This window comes from Dryobates pubescens, chromosome Z, assembly GCF_014839835.1.
Source record: "Dryobates pubescens isolate bDryPub1 chromosome Z, bDryPub1.pri, whole genome shotgun sequence".
Taxonomy (NCBI): domain Eukaryota; kingdom Metazoa; phylum Chordata; class Aves; order Piciformes; family Picidae; genus Dryobates; species Dryobates pubescens.
In genome coordinates, this window is record NC_071657.1 from 19,736,947 (window position 1) to 19,753,251 (window position 16,305).

Genomic DNA, 16,305 nt, shown 5'->3' on the forward strand with positions numbered 1-16,305 from the left:
CCAATGGGCAATCACTCTCTCTGTATAGAACTTCTTCCTGACATCCAGCCTAAACCTCCCCTGGCACAGCCTGAGACTGTGTTGTATATCCCTGCTGTGCAAACTCATGTTAGAAAATTGTTTCTTGATCCAACTAATAGAGTAACTGCAGCATGCTGAGGTTGCCAGGTTACTGTACAAAGTTGGTTAGGGTAACAGATTGACAGGCTGTATATAATAACTGTAGAAAGAATGGCATGGGTTTAACAAAAGGTTGTTTTGCAATAAAAAATGTCTGTTCTCTAGAGCATTGCTGTCATATAATGTATATTTTGATCTCAAGATACTGGAAAGATAGATGAACTGTACTTAGTTTGTATTTTGTTTTTGTTTTAACTTAGATTTTGTAAGGATTTGGCCCTTGCTGCAAGCATGGTATATTAAATTATCTAAAAAAATGGTATGTGTGGCAGCTTCATAAGAATGTCATTAAGACAGCCCAAGATTTAGTTTGAGGTTGAAAGATTTTTTTTTCTCCATCAGACTTCATTGATTGATACCACAGCAAACATTTCAACCTAGTTAATATATTGTTTTTTAAATAGGTTCATGGAATTTGACCCAGGTTTAACCCCCTGGAGATGAAAGGAACAAAGATCCTAGTTTAGTGGAAAAAACATTTACAGTCATTTAAAATGCTAAATACGAAATACTGCATGGAGCTTGGATACATACTGCTTACACATTGTCTCCTATGGGAGCTGCATTTGTAAGAGCACAAAGAACTTTTGTAAAAAAAATTTTAAAAACCTAAACAACTGACTTTTATATGTAAAAGTACAAATGGCAAACTGCTCTATTCTTAGATATGCTCGACTTTAAAACAACCTTTCCCCCCAGTAATTCCTATCTAAACATTACAAGAGAATTATTTTCTTTAGTAACATTCTACATTTTTAATCAGTCTCAGTAGATCAAAATTATTCAATTAATTCTTTATATTTGTAAATAACAATAAACTAGTAGCCATCACTTTAGTAATTGGATAGTTACATTGATTATGACTACTTAGGAATTCTTTTTTTTCTTATGTCTTCTGTAAATGTTAAATTCCTGTTCCAGATTTTCAGAATTTACCCCTGCAGTTGGATTGTCATATGCTGGGCCCTCCACATTTTCGTGCAGTAGTGGCTTATAAGTCATATAACTCTTGCTATATGTGCAGGAGAGATGCAGGTGGGAAATCACTGAGATGTGATATGCTGGCGGCCAGATAAAGAGTGAGATTGCAGGTTGGAGCTACTTTGACGTTCATGGCTGCAGGATTTGTTCTGAGCACCTACCATGCAAGCGTATTGGATTAGTAAGACACTGTGATCTTTTGTTCCATTTCTCTTGGCACTCTATCATATGAGCTCAAAATTGTAACTTTACAAAACTGTATTTATATGTATATGCAAACATTAACAGGTATCTTACACATATTATTATGTATGTATGCATATATATACTTAGAGGGCTCTGTTGTTTGTGTTCTTGGTTTTGTAAATGTTCTCATCTTTATCATCAAATGTTGGCTTGAAGTATGCCTTTTCATTATCTGTGAAATACTGTTCATCCTTTATTCACAAATAAAGTGTTAGAAATCGCCCATTCTTCCCCCCCAGTCTTTTCATTCTTCTGGAGAATTTTGGCAGCTTTGGCCTTAGATATGATAAATAGCCATGGGTTTGTGGCATTGCCACAATGCTAAATAATTGCTGGAGAAATGAGAAAGCAGAAGAGACCACTGTGAGCTAAAGTGTTTAACTTCACCTGTGTAGCGTGCAGATCTCAAGGCTCAGGGTACCTTCAGAAAAATGTATTTCTTCATGCCAGCTGATACTTGGTTTCACTAGCAAGAGAGCAGGAATTGCTCTTACTCTCAAGAGGGCTGAGAGTGCCAGCTCAGTTTTGGGGAAGGAAGGAAAGGAAATCTTTACTAGTACAGATAACCAGATCTGTTCTCTATCCTCTCTTGAGATTCCCTCTGAATCTGAAGTTGGTATTTTCCCTCTGACTTTTGCCACACTCCCCTACACTTTGTAATTGTCTCCAAAAGATCAAACAAAGAAAATCATTTAACTTGCAGACTATATTACAACCTAGTTAGAGTTAGGTGATCCAGTGCAATTCTGTGTTTGTTTTACTGCTCCTCTGTCTCCATATGGTCTTTAATTACTTAACAAATGCTAGTTTGCTTGATGGTAGCCATTGAATCACATGGATACAAGAGGTGGTGGAGTTCTGGTTGCAGCAACAACAGAAATCTGTAATTGTTCTGTGCTCAACTTGCAGGCTTGAAGGATGATCTGTCAATATCTGTTTTGGGTTGGTGTGGTGGTTTTTTTTTCAAAAAGGACTACAAGGCCTGAAGCTGAGTTCAGTTGACCTTAATGAAGGAGCTGTTCTGTGACAGATTTTGGTCTGGTCTGAAAATGGTATAGTCTGAATATCTTGCAGTGTAACACCACGCTGTCAATGGTGAGAAAGTTAAATTGATGGTGTGTTGTTCATACTGTGATGCCGGTTTTCAGGAGAAGTAAGACCACATTCTGACTGCATTGCACAGCCAGAATGTGCACTGTGGAGTAATTTTACCTTTTTTTTCCCTGCCTGTTGACTGTAAAAATTTCTTTATAAGTCTATTGTTCTTACTCAGATTATTGCTGATTTGGAGTTCTAACAGCATGTTTGAAGAAATGTGACAATTTTTTCTTTTCTTCTCATGTTCTGTTGAGGGTAAGTGGGTTTACATCTGAATTGGATATGTTTGATAAAACCATGTAGTGAAATTTTTTCCCCTTCAAAAGATATGAAATTTTCTTAACAAACAGTCCAGAAGTTGAAGTAGCAGTGACTAAGAACAGGGCATATAGCTGTTTCTATTGCAGCAACTAATGGAGGCAATTTGGTTTTGTGTTTTGTTAAACTAATGATAGTTGTTTACAACAGCTTAGGAAATCAGCTGCTTGAGATTTTCCACTCAAATACTTCGTGGTGTTTTCCTTCTAATAGCTGTGAGGGTTTTTTATTTGCTTTGTTTTGTTTGTCACTCCGGGGAATTTCTCTCAACAGAATGGAGAGATTTTTGATTAATTGTTTTATTCTTTATAGGGTTTGTTCAGGTGTTCAAGTAAGAAGTTTCTGATTTATTTGCCGTTATAGTTCCTCACTTTAAGAAAAAAAGTGTGAGTAGTCAGAGATTAGATTTGATCTGCCTTAGTTTGCTCTTTCTAGCAGCTGTGTTTAGCAGCCTTTTTGTTTCCAGTATTTTAAGAAGGGTTGCCAGTCTCAGCTGATCCCAAAAGTTACTGTATGAGTGAGAAGGACTGAAGAAAAGGAAGTCAAGAATGGTCTTGGCAGCAGCCTTTGCACTTTTTTCCAAAATTGAATTGCAGGAATGTAAAACTAGGGAAGAAAAAGGTAGCTGGAGAGATTACAAGAACAGGATGCTGTAACTGATCTCTGTAACTGATCTCTGTAACTGTAATGCAAAGTACAAAGCTGGTCTGCAGTCAGCAGTAACACCACAATAACTTTTATTAGAAGTTTGATAAAGGTGGGGCAGAGTGAGAAATTATACTACATATTTTCTGTTGATCAAATGGCATGGGAATCCATCTAACAGTTCATCCCTCTGGAGTGTACTAAGCATCTCTTGATCATCTCTGATACTGTTGTCCATCTAGTCCTCCAGACTGTCTGGTGGAAGAGTCTGTGCCCTCTTTACGTTGGTGCCAATTTTCATCTGCCCCTGCTACTAGAAATGGCTTCTGAAAATCTAAATTAATTATAATTTGCTTCTAGTTAAGCAAATTTCTTCATACTTGGGAGACATGAAGAAAAGTTGATCACTATGTTTTTACAAGAATTTCTCAGATGTTCGATGAGTACTCACATGCCTATTCTCCCCTACAATATTTGGGTTTTCAGACATTCTTTTTGTTGTAGGCCCTGTCTTACATGCTTCATTGTTGGTGTTATTTGGAGTTACCCTGCTTACACCAGTCTCCCAGGAAGAAAACAGCAAGGTTGCACATCCGTATACCGGCTGTTGTAGACCAGGTATAGGCAGCTTGTGACAAGCCTGAGATGTGACGACTCTTAGCAGACAGATTTTCTTTTAGGAAGATTCCTACCCTCAGAGAAGACATGCAACATTAGAATTGTGCAAAGAAAGTTTCTCCAATCAGAAACTGGCACAAGTTTGTCATTAGCAGACTGAAGTGCGTCAGTCAGCTACAAAATATCAACATAAGAATAAATAAAGAGTTACAATTGGTCTGTATTAATTTTCCATGTTAAGTGACTAATTTTCCTAATTGTCTGTCTCACAGTACTGGCTGGACCCTGCAAAGACCCTTGCTGAACATAAAGAATTGATAAACAGTATGTATTTCATTTCAACTTAATACTGTACCTCAATATAAAGTCAAAGAGGCATTGTTCCATCTATATGGCCTGTACATTTGTATTCTAATCACAGCCTATTGGTAGTTTTTTTATTTTAGAGTAATACATGGTGATGTACTTAACTTGTGTAATTTTATGGTGACTGATACTTCTATTGTACTGTACCACACCATAAGCAATTTATATTACTGCTTATGAAAATAAAATTTGTGCCTCTTACTGATAATAGTGTCTGCTGTTACTGTCGCCATTCAGATATAACTTATGCAAGATCTATTATTTTTTATTGTAAAGAACATGATAATATTATTGTACTTAAGATTTTGGAGACCTATAAACAATACACAAGTGGAGCATATCTGGAGTAAATGTAACTGTAAAAATTCCAGAATTTCAGCTTTTAAAAAGGTGACTTAGAAAAGCTTTTCCAAATATTAGAATAGAATAGAATAGACCAGGTTGGAAGACCTTCAAGATCATTGTGTCCAACCTATCATCCAATGCCACCTAATCAACTAAACCATGCAACCAAGCACCTTATCAAGTCTCCTCCTGAACACCTCCAATGATGGTGACTCCACCACCTCCTCAGGCAGCCCATTCCAATGGGCAATCACTCTCTGTGTGTAGAACTTCCTCCTAACCTCCATCCTAAATCTCCCCTGGCACAGCTTGAGACTGTGTCCTCTTGTTCTGGTGCTGGTTGTTAGAGAGACGAGACCAACCTCTGCCTGTCCACAACCTCCCTTAAGGTAGTTGTAGAGAGCAGTAAGGTCACCCCTGAGTCTCCTCTTCTCCAGGCTAAGCAACCCCAGCTCCCTCCGTCTCTCATTAATTAAAATGCCACATAACTGAAGTTGCTCCATAAGATATTTGAAAGTGTGGAAGGGATTAGATTTGAGTATTATTAGTTGTGACAAGGAATCACATTTCATGCACAATTGAATTTGTCCAAAAGTTTCAGTGAAAAAATAGGTAAAGATGAAAATGAAGCAGTAAAAAAATAATCTTGGTGAAAGAGTAAGTTAGCAATGGCATCTAAAGTTAAATCATTAAAATAAGAATTCCAAGAGGACAGACAAGCTATTAATAAAGAAACACAAGACTAGAAAAATTATAGTTAAAAGCCTTTTCCCCTCCCTCCCATGCGTAATGACTATGGATGTAAGATTTTTTATTTTTAAAAACCTTTCACATTCCATAATATATCAAGATAGGCTTCTTAGTAGATATTTTGTAGTCAGCTAGTATCAATTTGAACCAATTAACAGTTCATACCAACTAACTTCTGCTCCAAATACTTTTTCCCTCAGCTGGACCACCATACACTCTGTATTTTGGCATCAAATTCTATGCAGAGGATCCATGTAAACTTAAGGAAGAAATCACAAGGTACAGTATTCAATGACAGTGTAGTTTGTTGATTTCAGAGTTGTTGATTCCAGACAGGTGTGTATTGTTGTAGTGTGACTGGGTTGGTCTTTTATCTGTTTGAATGTCTGAATGATTTTGCTTGAATATGTTTGTGTAAGAGGAGAATTGTGACTAGCTGCACAGTGATTGCTATGGACAGCTATTTGGAATTGCACAATGAAAAGGTGCTTTGGTGCATCAAAAACAAAGGGACTTGATGTGCATTTGTGGTGTGGTTTGATATTTTTTTTAGAAGAATGTGTTGCACATCAGCATTTTTATTATGCTATAATCAAGTTTAGAATTTTCTTGGATTTCAAATGCAGATGCAGGGAATTTTCTTCTTTATTGGCTGTAGCTTAAATTCCAGAACTCTTTCTTCCAGAGGATTTGTTTCAGGCTTTCTAAAAGTATGCAAAGGAAATCGAAGAGTTGCATGCTTTTGATTCTTTTAGCTGAGCTTGGACTCTACAAAATATGAGGATTCACACACTAACACATCCACATGCATGTAGAATCATAGAATCTATAAGGCTGGAAAAGACGTCAAAGATCATCAAGTCCAACCTGTCACCCAACACTTCATGAGTACTAGACCATGGCACCAAGTGCTACATCCAGTCCCCTCTTGAATACCTCCAGGGACAGTGACTCCACCACCTCCCTGGGCAGCCGACTTCAATGCCTAACAACTCTCTCAGTGAAGAACTTTCTCCTCAGCTTGAGCCTAAACTTCCCCTGGTGCAGCTTGAGACTGTGTCCTCTTGTTCTGGTGCTGGTTGCTTGAGAGAAGAGACCAATTCCCTCCTGGATACAGCCACCCTTCAGGTAGTTCTGGACAGCAATAAGGTCTCCCCTGAGCCTCCTCTTCTCCAGGCTAAACAATCCCAGCTCCCTCAGCCTCTCCTCATAGGACGTGTGCTTGAGGCCTGAACTCCCACACAGCATTTGATCTTCACTTTATTTATGAAAGATCGCAGACAATTAGTTTCAGGTTCAAAAGAAAATTTGAGAATTTGGATAAGCAGGTAAAATTAGACAAAATTAGTGAGCTGGATTGCATGAATAAATGTCAAAATTGATGTCCTAGGAATATGATGCAATAGAATGCATGCAGGTGTTTTAATTTTCCTTAATCAAAGGTGTTGGTTGTTGCCGTACAAGTGGAATATTTTTCTTGTATCCGAGTGAGAAAGTTTTGTTTCCATAATGGCACAGCAGGAACCCTAGTCTCCAAGCAAGATTGAGATATCTTGGTAAAAATATTTAAACTCTTGGATTTTGCAACTAAAAGAGCATAATCTGGCTACAGTGTAACTGCCTTGTGTTGTGAAAGTTTGATTCCGTTTTCTTGTACTTTCCCAGAAGCACTTCAGCCCTGCTTGAAGCAGGGAAGACAGATGGCCTTGGGAAAGGACCCACCAAACCTATTGTGATTTTTACACAGGAGGCAGGGTGGCTTTCTGTCTGGGAAACAGCATGAGCTAAATTTTCAAAAACTGTTTCTCTCTGCTTTTTTGTTAGGTCAGTCAGTGATTTGCACTGCTGATTAGGTGTGCAAATCTAGTTGAGAAGCATTTTAATCTGTTTAGAAAGCCTCTGTTCATGTGTGCACATTTTTTACCATGCAGAATTTGCACATTATAAAGCACAGAGAGAAAGCATGAGAGCAATACAATTGTATTGACATTGTTCAGTGAAATACATGGAATAAATTCCCTCAATATTTCTGAGCATTTAATTCTTATAAGCTTTTAAACCTTGGAAAGAAGGTATGCCATTTCAGAAAATAATGTAATAATATTAAAACCTCCTTCTGGTTGTGAGGGATTAAAGACCCCATTTTTCTTTGTAATAATAATTTGCTGCTTGAGTGTGTTAATTGTTTTATGCTAATTGATAGGTTTCTTTGGAGCATGTGTTTGTTGTTTTAATGGCTGTGAGAGCTGTTATTAGGTGTTGATGAACTGTGGTTCTTATTTGCAAATAATGAAAACCTGTCAAATTCATAAAATCTATCAGGCTTATAGGCAAAAGCTAACACTGCAGTAATTCATGTTACTGTTAATTTGCCAGACATGTTTGCTAGAGCAAATTATCACTTAGGTACTGTTATGTGTGCCTGACAAACTTGACAGCACACAAGAGTGCTTTAGCTACAAGTTTGGACAGAAGGTCTGGTTTTGTGAGGAGCTTAGCAGCGTCAGTGGGAATTAAGAGTGTTCATATTACAAGAGTCACTTAAGCAATTATCAGTTTGACTGGTTTTTGAAGGGTGGTGGTGCTTTCTTGCAGTTTCCTGTCCTCTTTATTTTGAGACTACAGTATAAGAATGCAGAAATACAGGTACTTGCCATACAGAAAAGAAATTTGTAGCATCATCTGGTATGAATCTCTGCACTATAAAGATTGAGAAATGCCAACAGAAAGATGAGTGCATGTCAGAAATTAAATTCATGTTAAGAAGAGGATGCTATATACTCCACAGCAGTTGTAAAATAACTTTTCTCATTATTACCGCTCATACGAAGATTTTTCTAGGTAGGACTAGCAGGCATAGGCTAGAAGCAGTATTGAAATGTGGTAGGACTGAAGAAACACTGAGAGCATGTGGTTTGTGTTGCCTAATGACATTCCCCAAAAATTCTTACATCCTTGCCTAGCCCTTCAAGCTGGAGGATATTAGCCATTTTTTAAGGATGCACTTTCCTACTACAATATCTGTCTAAGCACAAATTCTGGGGAACCATTAGCTGGACAGACACTGATAATCTTGTTCAGAGGGTTGTCTGGGCTGATACAGTCTAGTGAACCTAATTGGCTCTTAAATGATTTGTGGATCAGCTATCATGTAACTTCCCTGTCATGTTTGCAAACTACCTTGAAATCAGCATACATGCACTTTGAACTTACAGATCATTCCAAGGTGCTTTCATAAGTAACTTGTACTAAACCAGAATAAACTATTACCAGTGTAGATTGAAGGGCTTTTACATTTTGTAGCTACTTTGGTGCAATAAATTTGCTTGAAATGATATAAAACACTGCATAAATCTGTTGTAATAAACCCAGGCAAAATCCAAACAGTATTGGAGATTTCCTGTATAGAAGTATATGGAATTGCAGAAAAGCAGATTCTTTGCCTTTCCATCTACTTTGTGTTTTACTGTAAGTGGTTTCAGTATGCGCTTCATCAAGTGTCAAAGCAGATAGTTTCTCTGAAATTTTTATTTTTTACCCCTGCTATTCCAGGATGCTATGACAGATACAGTTAGCTGCTGATGGTATGCCCATCCATTTTTTCCTAGGCCTATTGAATCCATCAAATCTGCTTGCTGCTTGAGAGTTGATACTCTTGATGTGTAAAGAGGAAATCTTTGAGTAATGAAGTATCCAGTTCTCCCTTATATTTCTCTACTGATTAGGTTAAACTTTCACCCTTGGATAGGTTTCTGGTTCAGTTTTCCTACCTTGCTGGCCTACTTCCTGGCTGCTTAATGAAAGTCAAAAGAGAAATTGCTTTTTTAGGAGAAAATTTAATTGTATCTGCACAATATAACCAGAGGAGAAAACTACAAGAGTGTTCTGTGGTGGGTTGAAATTACCCCCAAAATAAAATTTGCCAGACCAGCTCAGTTAGAAAGCAAATGAAGCTATATTTGCAAGCAGACTAAAATCTGGAAATCCGAAATGCAATACAATATTTACATATATTTACAGTTTATAAACAACACAAGAACCTCCCTGGACAAAACTAGGGGGTTACCAACAGCTTCCCCCTCCCTGCTCCCTTCCCGCACCCTATGCAAGGTAAAAGAGAAGAGCAGAGAGTAGCTTCTGAGTACTCAGCAGCAACAAGAACTCAGCCCAGGTCAGCAACAGTCAAGCAAAAGCACCAGCTTGTGGCAGTGCCAGTGACGAGCAGTGTGAGCAATCTGGCAGTGCAGGCCTAGAGCCTGACATGGTGGTAGGCCATGCTCAGCATAAGTGCAGAGCCAGCTATCAGTGTACCAAACAGTGCTGTCTTGCAGCATGTAACTAAAGCAAGGCACTGGTAGCTATAAACATAGCAAGTTATCTTGGGACAACAGGACATGCACCTGCATCAACAAACCTCGCGTGTCATCAGTAGTTGGACCAATAATCTATAATAGTGTGATGTGTGGTCACTCATAAGGGAACCAATGAGTCCATGCCAAGTTGTAGAAGTTTCCTTGCTACGCAATTCTGCCTTTCCTATCCCCTCTTCTTCCATGCTTTACTGTGCTATACTCACACCTTAGGCCTGTGTCATAGGCCTGCAATACTGGAACAATAAAAGATCGGCGCTCTATCATCTTGGTCAGCCATATTGATTCCAGCCTCCGTCATCACCAGCTAGTATCTGCTAGAGCAAAGAAGTTAAAAAAATAAAGAGTTAGTTTACACAACTAACTTTGTTAGTTATTAGACCAATGGGATTATTTAGACTTTATCATTATTTTCCCATTTACATCCAATGGTAATTTATTGACATTCTACTACTTTTGTACTCAATATGTGGAAAATTTTCCTAGGCACAGTCTAAAATTGCCACAGTGCTCCCCTACCAAGATTTCTTCACTAAATGAGTCTTAGTTTGTGCTTCACAGTCAACAGGGGAGAAGTCATTTGGAGATGAATGCATTGTTTAACTGACATAGTTATGGTACATGGTAAGTCTTCAGTAAACTGCATTATTTAGTGCATCAGACTCAATATTGAAATATTAACCTTTTTCTTTCTGTGTTTTAGGTATCAGTTTTTCTTGCAGGTCAAACAAGATGTCTTACAGGGTCGTTTGCCTTGTCCAATCAACACGGCAGCACAACTGGGGGCATATATAATTCAGTGTAAGTTCTTGTCTACTGAGAGCTTATGTGTTAAAATTCTGCATTATGATTAAGTGGTGACTGAAGTCTTCACTTTATGCATTCATTTCAAAACAGAACGAGACTAATACGACTCCTTTCAGCTAAAGAACTGTAAATAGATGAACCATTCTGAACCAATAATATAGAAGCAGTTAATGTAGAGAAGAAACTGGAAAACTAATCCTAAGACTGTGAAACACTCTTTCCTTTACTGAGGAATATCTTATGTACTTAAGACTTCATGACTTGCTCTGGATTGCATGTACCATATGACAAAACCTTCATGATGAGGTTCCCAGATTTGATGTGTTTGCTATTGGCAGCCTGCAGCCCTCAAAGGCTGTCAAATAAATTCTTTCCAAAATCATACTATGTCAATATGAAGGGAGCAATTTAGTTCTCTCATTTACCTGCATTCACCCATCACTTCAACTTTTCAGAAGTGGATGTTATACCCTGAATACTTGTTAGAACTAGCAACTGGTTAGAAAGGAGTTGTCTGTCTACCATTTCTTACTCCTTTCATATTGCAGCTCAAGTTCTGTGTTCAAACACACGGCAGCCAAAAATCATAAGATGAGCCCTGCTGGAACTTGTACTTTATCTGTAATTTGGTTTATGTTAAATTCAGATTTCTCATGAGTGATATGTATTAAGCAAAGAGTATTTGTATTATTGGTGTTCCAAGTGTGACTTGGCAGCGCTAAATATAACATAAAAATTAGTCCTTCTTTCATTTCCATTTTAGAATACAAATGCAGAATAACTTGTATATGAAATGGGACTGGACATTATACACCATTTTAGTGGTGTTATATGTTTCTGAAAAGCTAAAAATTTAGGCAGTTTTTATTTGTGTGCAATTATTTTTTAACTTCATTTTGCCATCCAGGAAGTGTATTGTACTCTGAAAAAAATGTTTTCAATGCACATTTCACTTTACTGTCATACATGCCTTCACCAAAAAAAAAAAAATACTACAAGTCTAAAGCAGGAAAATATTAATTGTATTATGAGAAATGAGTAAAATTGTAGTCATTTTGCAAGCTGGTTAGAGTATGGAGAGCTGTTGTTTTGTTATAGAATCCTGTTCTTGTCATTTTAGTCTCAGATACTCCATTAATAACCAATGAGGAAGTGAAGAGAGGAGAACTCAAGCATGGCAAAAGGAAACACACAGTGGATTAAAATTAATCCCGGCATTACCAAGTATACTTTGTCATTATCTCTATAAAAAGCTTTTATTTAGGGCCTGCAGTTGTTCAAAGTATATAACGACACCTGAGAAGAGTCTGTGTCAGATACCAAAAAGTGTGACCTCAAGGCATCAGCACTGAAGTCAACAACCCTTCCAAGGGTCATGTGTCAGACTGTGCTTTTTTCTCTTTTCCAGGCCAAGATGAAATGTGTTTGTGGGAATTCAGTAATAGCTGAGAAGCTCTGCTTCTATAATGATTTCAGTGTTGTCTTTCCTTTCTAACGGCTGCTGAGATCTGGAGGAGGACTCAGGGCCACATATTCTCCCACAATTGTCTACCCACGTGCTGCTTCCACCATGGGCCATACTTTCACCATTCAGGTTGCGCCTCGTTGTCATTTTTTTGTCTGTGGGCAGATCTTAGCACATGAATAATTTTCCTCTTTTTGTGGCCAAAGACAGCAGACTACTATACTGTCATGGTGGAAAAATCAGTACCCTTGGCACAGTTTTTAGACTATACCAGTTTTCCTACTGGGAGTGTGTTAGCTGTTGCTTTTGTAGTAGTTACTGTTTTTAGTCCTGCTATGTGCAAGAACTACACTGGTTTTATGGAAATTTTCCAGGGCAGTTTGTCAGCATATCTACTGACCAGATTGCTTTCTTCTTCTAGAAACATTAAATTCTGGAAAGAAGCAGGAGCTATTAGAGGAATCTTTTCTTCTTGTTTCTGAAGCTTCCTTTTGACTGTGTTTTTGGCTTAGTGGACATTGGGTAGAAACCTTCTGTGAAGCTTTTCTCAGAGAGGCCCAGTCTACACAGATTTTACTCAGGATTATTAAAAAACCTGAAATACTAACTTTGTAAAGTATCTCAGACAGATTTAGTGACAGTTGAGTAGAAGTGAGGTGTGTGTTTATTTTATAAGCGCATCTCAATGTGTACACTGTTATGACTAATGTAGGCAAATTTGAAATTGCTTCAAAGAAGTTATAATGGCTATTCATTATGTGCATTAAAAAAAAGTCTCAAAATGTTATCATAGAATCACAGAATCATCATAGAATCAACCAGCTTGGAAGAGACCTCCAAGGCCATCCAGTCCAACCTATCAGCCAACCCGATTTATTTTGCTTTTGAATTTAATGTTAAGAAAATATGCAGATATTTTATTGAAAAATGAACTTGTGTGTTTCCTCACGAGAAATGATGTTTACCCTTAGAAGGGTGCACCTTCTAGGTGTCCCAGATATTTGTCTTCTTTCACATTCCCACACTGACATTTATGTTAGGAGCCCCAGCTAGAATATGGATCAGTTCTATCTGTAATATTACAGCTTATCACTAAGGCATAGGCATTCCAAAAATTGGATTTTTCTTTTACACTTGTTTTACATACATTGTAAGATAACATATACATAAAATTTGTTTCCTGGCTTGCAAAGAATTATTTCTAGTCCAACAGAAGTGCTAGATTTCCTGTTAACAACCTCTAGCTCTTAAAACCTTTCATTTATCTTTTAAAATAACTGAAGAGATTTTTTACTTGTTTTTATGTCTGCTAATACGAACAGTTTTGTACTGCCTTGAGGTAGAATAGAATAGAATAGAATAGAATAGAATAGAATAGAATAGAATAGAATAGAATAGAATAGAATAGAATAGAATATGTTGGAAGAGACCTTCAAGGTCATCGTGTCCGACCTATCATCCAGTACCACCCAACCAACTAAACCATGCAACTAAGCACCCTATCAAGTCTCCTCCTAAACACCTCCAATGACGGTGACTCCACCACCTCCTCGGGCATCCCATTCCAATGGGCAATCACTCTCTCTGTGTAAAACTTCCTCCTAACCTCCAGCCTAAACCTCCCATGGTGCAGCCTGAGACTCTGTCCTCTTGTTCTGGTGCTGGTTGCCTGGGAGAAGAGACCAACCTCTGCCTGTCTACAACCCCCCTTCAGGTAGTTGTAGAGAGCAATTAAGGTCACCCCTGAGTCTCCTCCAGGCTAAGCAACCCCAGCTCCCTCAGCTTTTCCTCATAGGGTTTGTGTTCCAAGCCCCTCACTAGCTTTGTTGCCCTTCTCTGGACACATTCCAGCAAGTCAACATCCTTCCTAAACTGAGGAGCCCAGAAGTGGACACAGGACTCAAGGTGCGGCCTAACCAGTGCAGTGTACAGGGGTAGAATGACCTCCCTGTTCCTCCTGGCCACAGTGTTCCTGATGCAGGCCAGGATGCCATTGGCCCTCTTGGCTGCCTGGGCACACTGCAGGCTCATGTTCAGCCTACCATCGACCAGCACCCCCAGGTCCCTCTCTGCCTGGCTGCTCTCCAGCCACTCTGACCCCAGCGTGTAGCTCTGCATAGGGTTGCTGTGGCCGATGTGCAGAACCCGGCACTTGGATGTGTTAAATCTCACGCTGTTGGATTCTGGCCATCTGTGCAGCCTGTCGAGGTCCCTCTGCAGAGCCTCTCTACCCTCCAGCAGATCAACTCCTGCCCCCAGCTTGGTGTTGTCAGCAAATTTACTGATGATGGACTCAATGCCCTCATCCAGATCATCAATAAAGATGTTAAAGAGCCCGGGGCCCAGCACTGATCCTTGGGGCACACCACTAGTGACTGGCTGCCATCTGGATGTGGCACCATTCACCACCACTCTCTGGGCTCGGCCTTCCAGCCAGTTCCTAACCCAGTGCAGCGTGCTCCCATCCAAGCCATGGGCTGACAGCTTGGCCAGGAGTTTGCTGTGGGGGACAGTGTCAAAGGCCTTGCTGAAATCCAGGTAGACTACATCTACAGGCCTCCCCACATCTAGCAGGCAGGTCACCTGTTCATAGAAGGAGATCAGGTTGGTCAGGCAGGACCTGCCCTTCCTAAATCCATGTGGTTTTTTTCCTGACTGTGTGGTAAATTGACAGTCAGTTGGAAAGAGCACTGATACTTGGACTATGTAACATATTTTTTGGTTAACAAAGTGTTGAAAATAGTTGACCTTTCTTTTCTTCTTGTGCTTTCTAGCTGAACTGGGAGACTATGACCCATATAAGCACACTGCAGGATATGTCTCAGAGTACCGTTTTGTTCCAGACCAGAAGGAAGAGCTGGAGGATGCCATAGAGCGGATACACAAAACTTTAGTGTAAGAATTTAGTACTGTTGGGAACTTGGTAGAGGCATCAGATTCAGAGATGCTTGGTAGATGGGGAAGGAAGCAGCTGGTGGTGTAGAGTGGAGTTCTTTAGATCACAGGGTATCCAATTGTATCCTTCATAAACAGAAAACGTTTTATGTAATAGGAGCTGTTCTTTTTGGAACTTTGTAGGACAATAACTGGAATTATGATGTTTGTCAGACAGAGTGTTTCAGAACCATCAGTTTTAATAGCTCTTGTATTTCCTTTATTTTTTTTTTGTAGGCTTTTCTTTTTAGACAATAAAAAGTAAAAATCTTTGAGTTCAGTTCCCTGTCTGAAGACAGACTTCCTGTGTAATTCTGGACAAATTGCTTATTATGCCCTTGCCTTACTATACTGTCTGTAAAATGTGAATAATAGCATTTCTTTTCATCACACTGCCCTGAGTATTCAAATAAGCTATGAAGACAAACCCACTTTTAATCTTGCCAGATCCTTAGGTGGGGTAATGAAGCTTGTAGCAACATGCATGAAACTTTGTGGGAGAAGCTCACATTGCAGGATGTACCAGGAAAGCAGTTTTTATGGTTGTGGTTTAAGTGATTATCTCAGTTGCAACATCTGTGTGAATTAAAGAAACAGTTCAGTTTTACAAGTGTAAAGTCCTTTCTTTTTATTAACCAACATATCTTGCATAAAACATATTAACAGAATCAATACCAAGGATTCTACTATAAGGAAGAACATATGATTTATAAGAAAAAAAAGCAGCATCTAGAAACAGATTCATCAGGCAGCACCAAATAACACAGGACATTCAAAGTGCTGGTTTCTCAACAAAAATTAGACAAGTTCCAAAACTCTGCATGTAACCTTAAAGCAGGGGGAACAAAGGGTATCTGGAAGTTTTTGAAATAGTTGTGGATTAAAGGAACATGGAACTATGGCAGTCCACAAGCACTGAAGTCATACCTAGTAACATTCCTCTGTATGAGAAGGATCGAAGAAAGTAGGAATAAGGTATACTTATGGTACTTGACAGGGGCATCTGTTGAAGAGATTGGTGGAGGAGAATGTTAGGTAAATGGAAACAGGTAAATACAAAGGAGAGCTGCAGAGATTGGAAGTATGTGTCAACATACCTGAGTGATTCATTCAATCGCAACTTAACCTTTGTAAAAGTTAGAAAAGACAAATTCATTGTTATAGCAGACTGCAAAACATCAA

The 16,305-nt window shown here is 38.8% G+C and overlaps 1 protein-coding gene across 1 annotated transcript in view; it reads left to right on the forward strand.

Annotated features, from left to right (window-relative positions):
* Window positions 1–16,305, forward strand: part of EPB41L4A (erythrocyte membrane protein band 4.1 like 4A) — a 157,999-nt gene that overhangs the window by 65,121 nt on the left and 76,573 nt on the right. Inside the window, exons 3-6 of the mRNA XM_054177937.1 lie at window positions 4,359–4,410; window positions 5,748–5,826; window positions 10,621–10,718; window positions 14,964–15,084. Coding sequence (XP_054033912.1) covers window positions 4,359–4,410; window positions 5,748–5,826; window positions 10,621–10,718; window positions 14,964–15,084 — 350 coding nt within the window. The remainder of the gene's footprint in view (window positions 1–4,358; window positions 4,411–5,747; window positions 5,827–10,620; window positions 10,719–14,963; window positions 15,085–16,305) is intronic.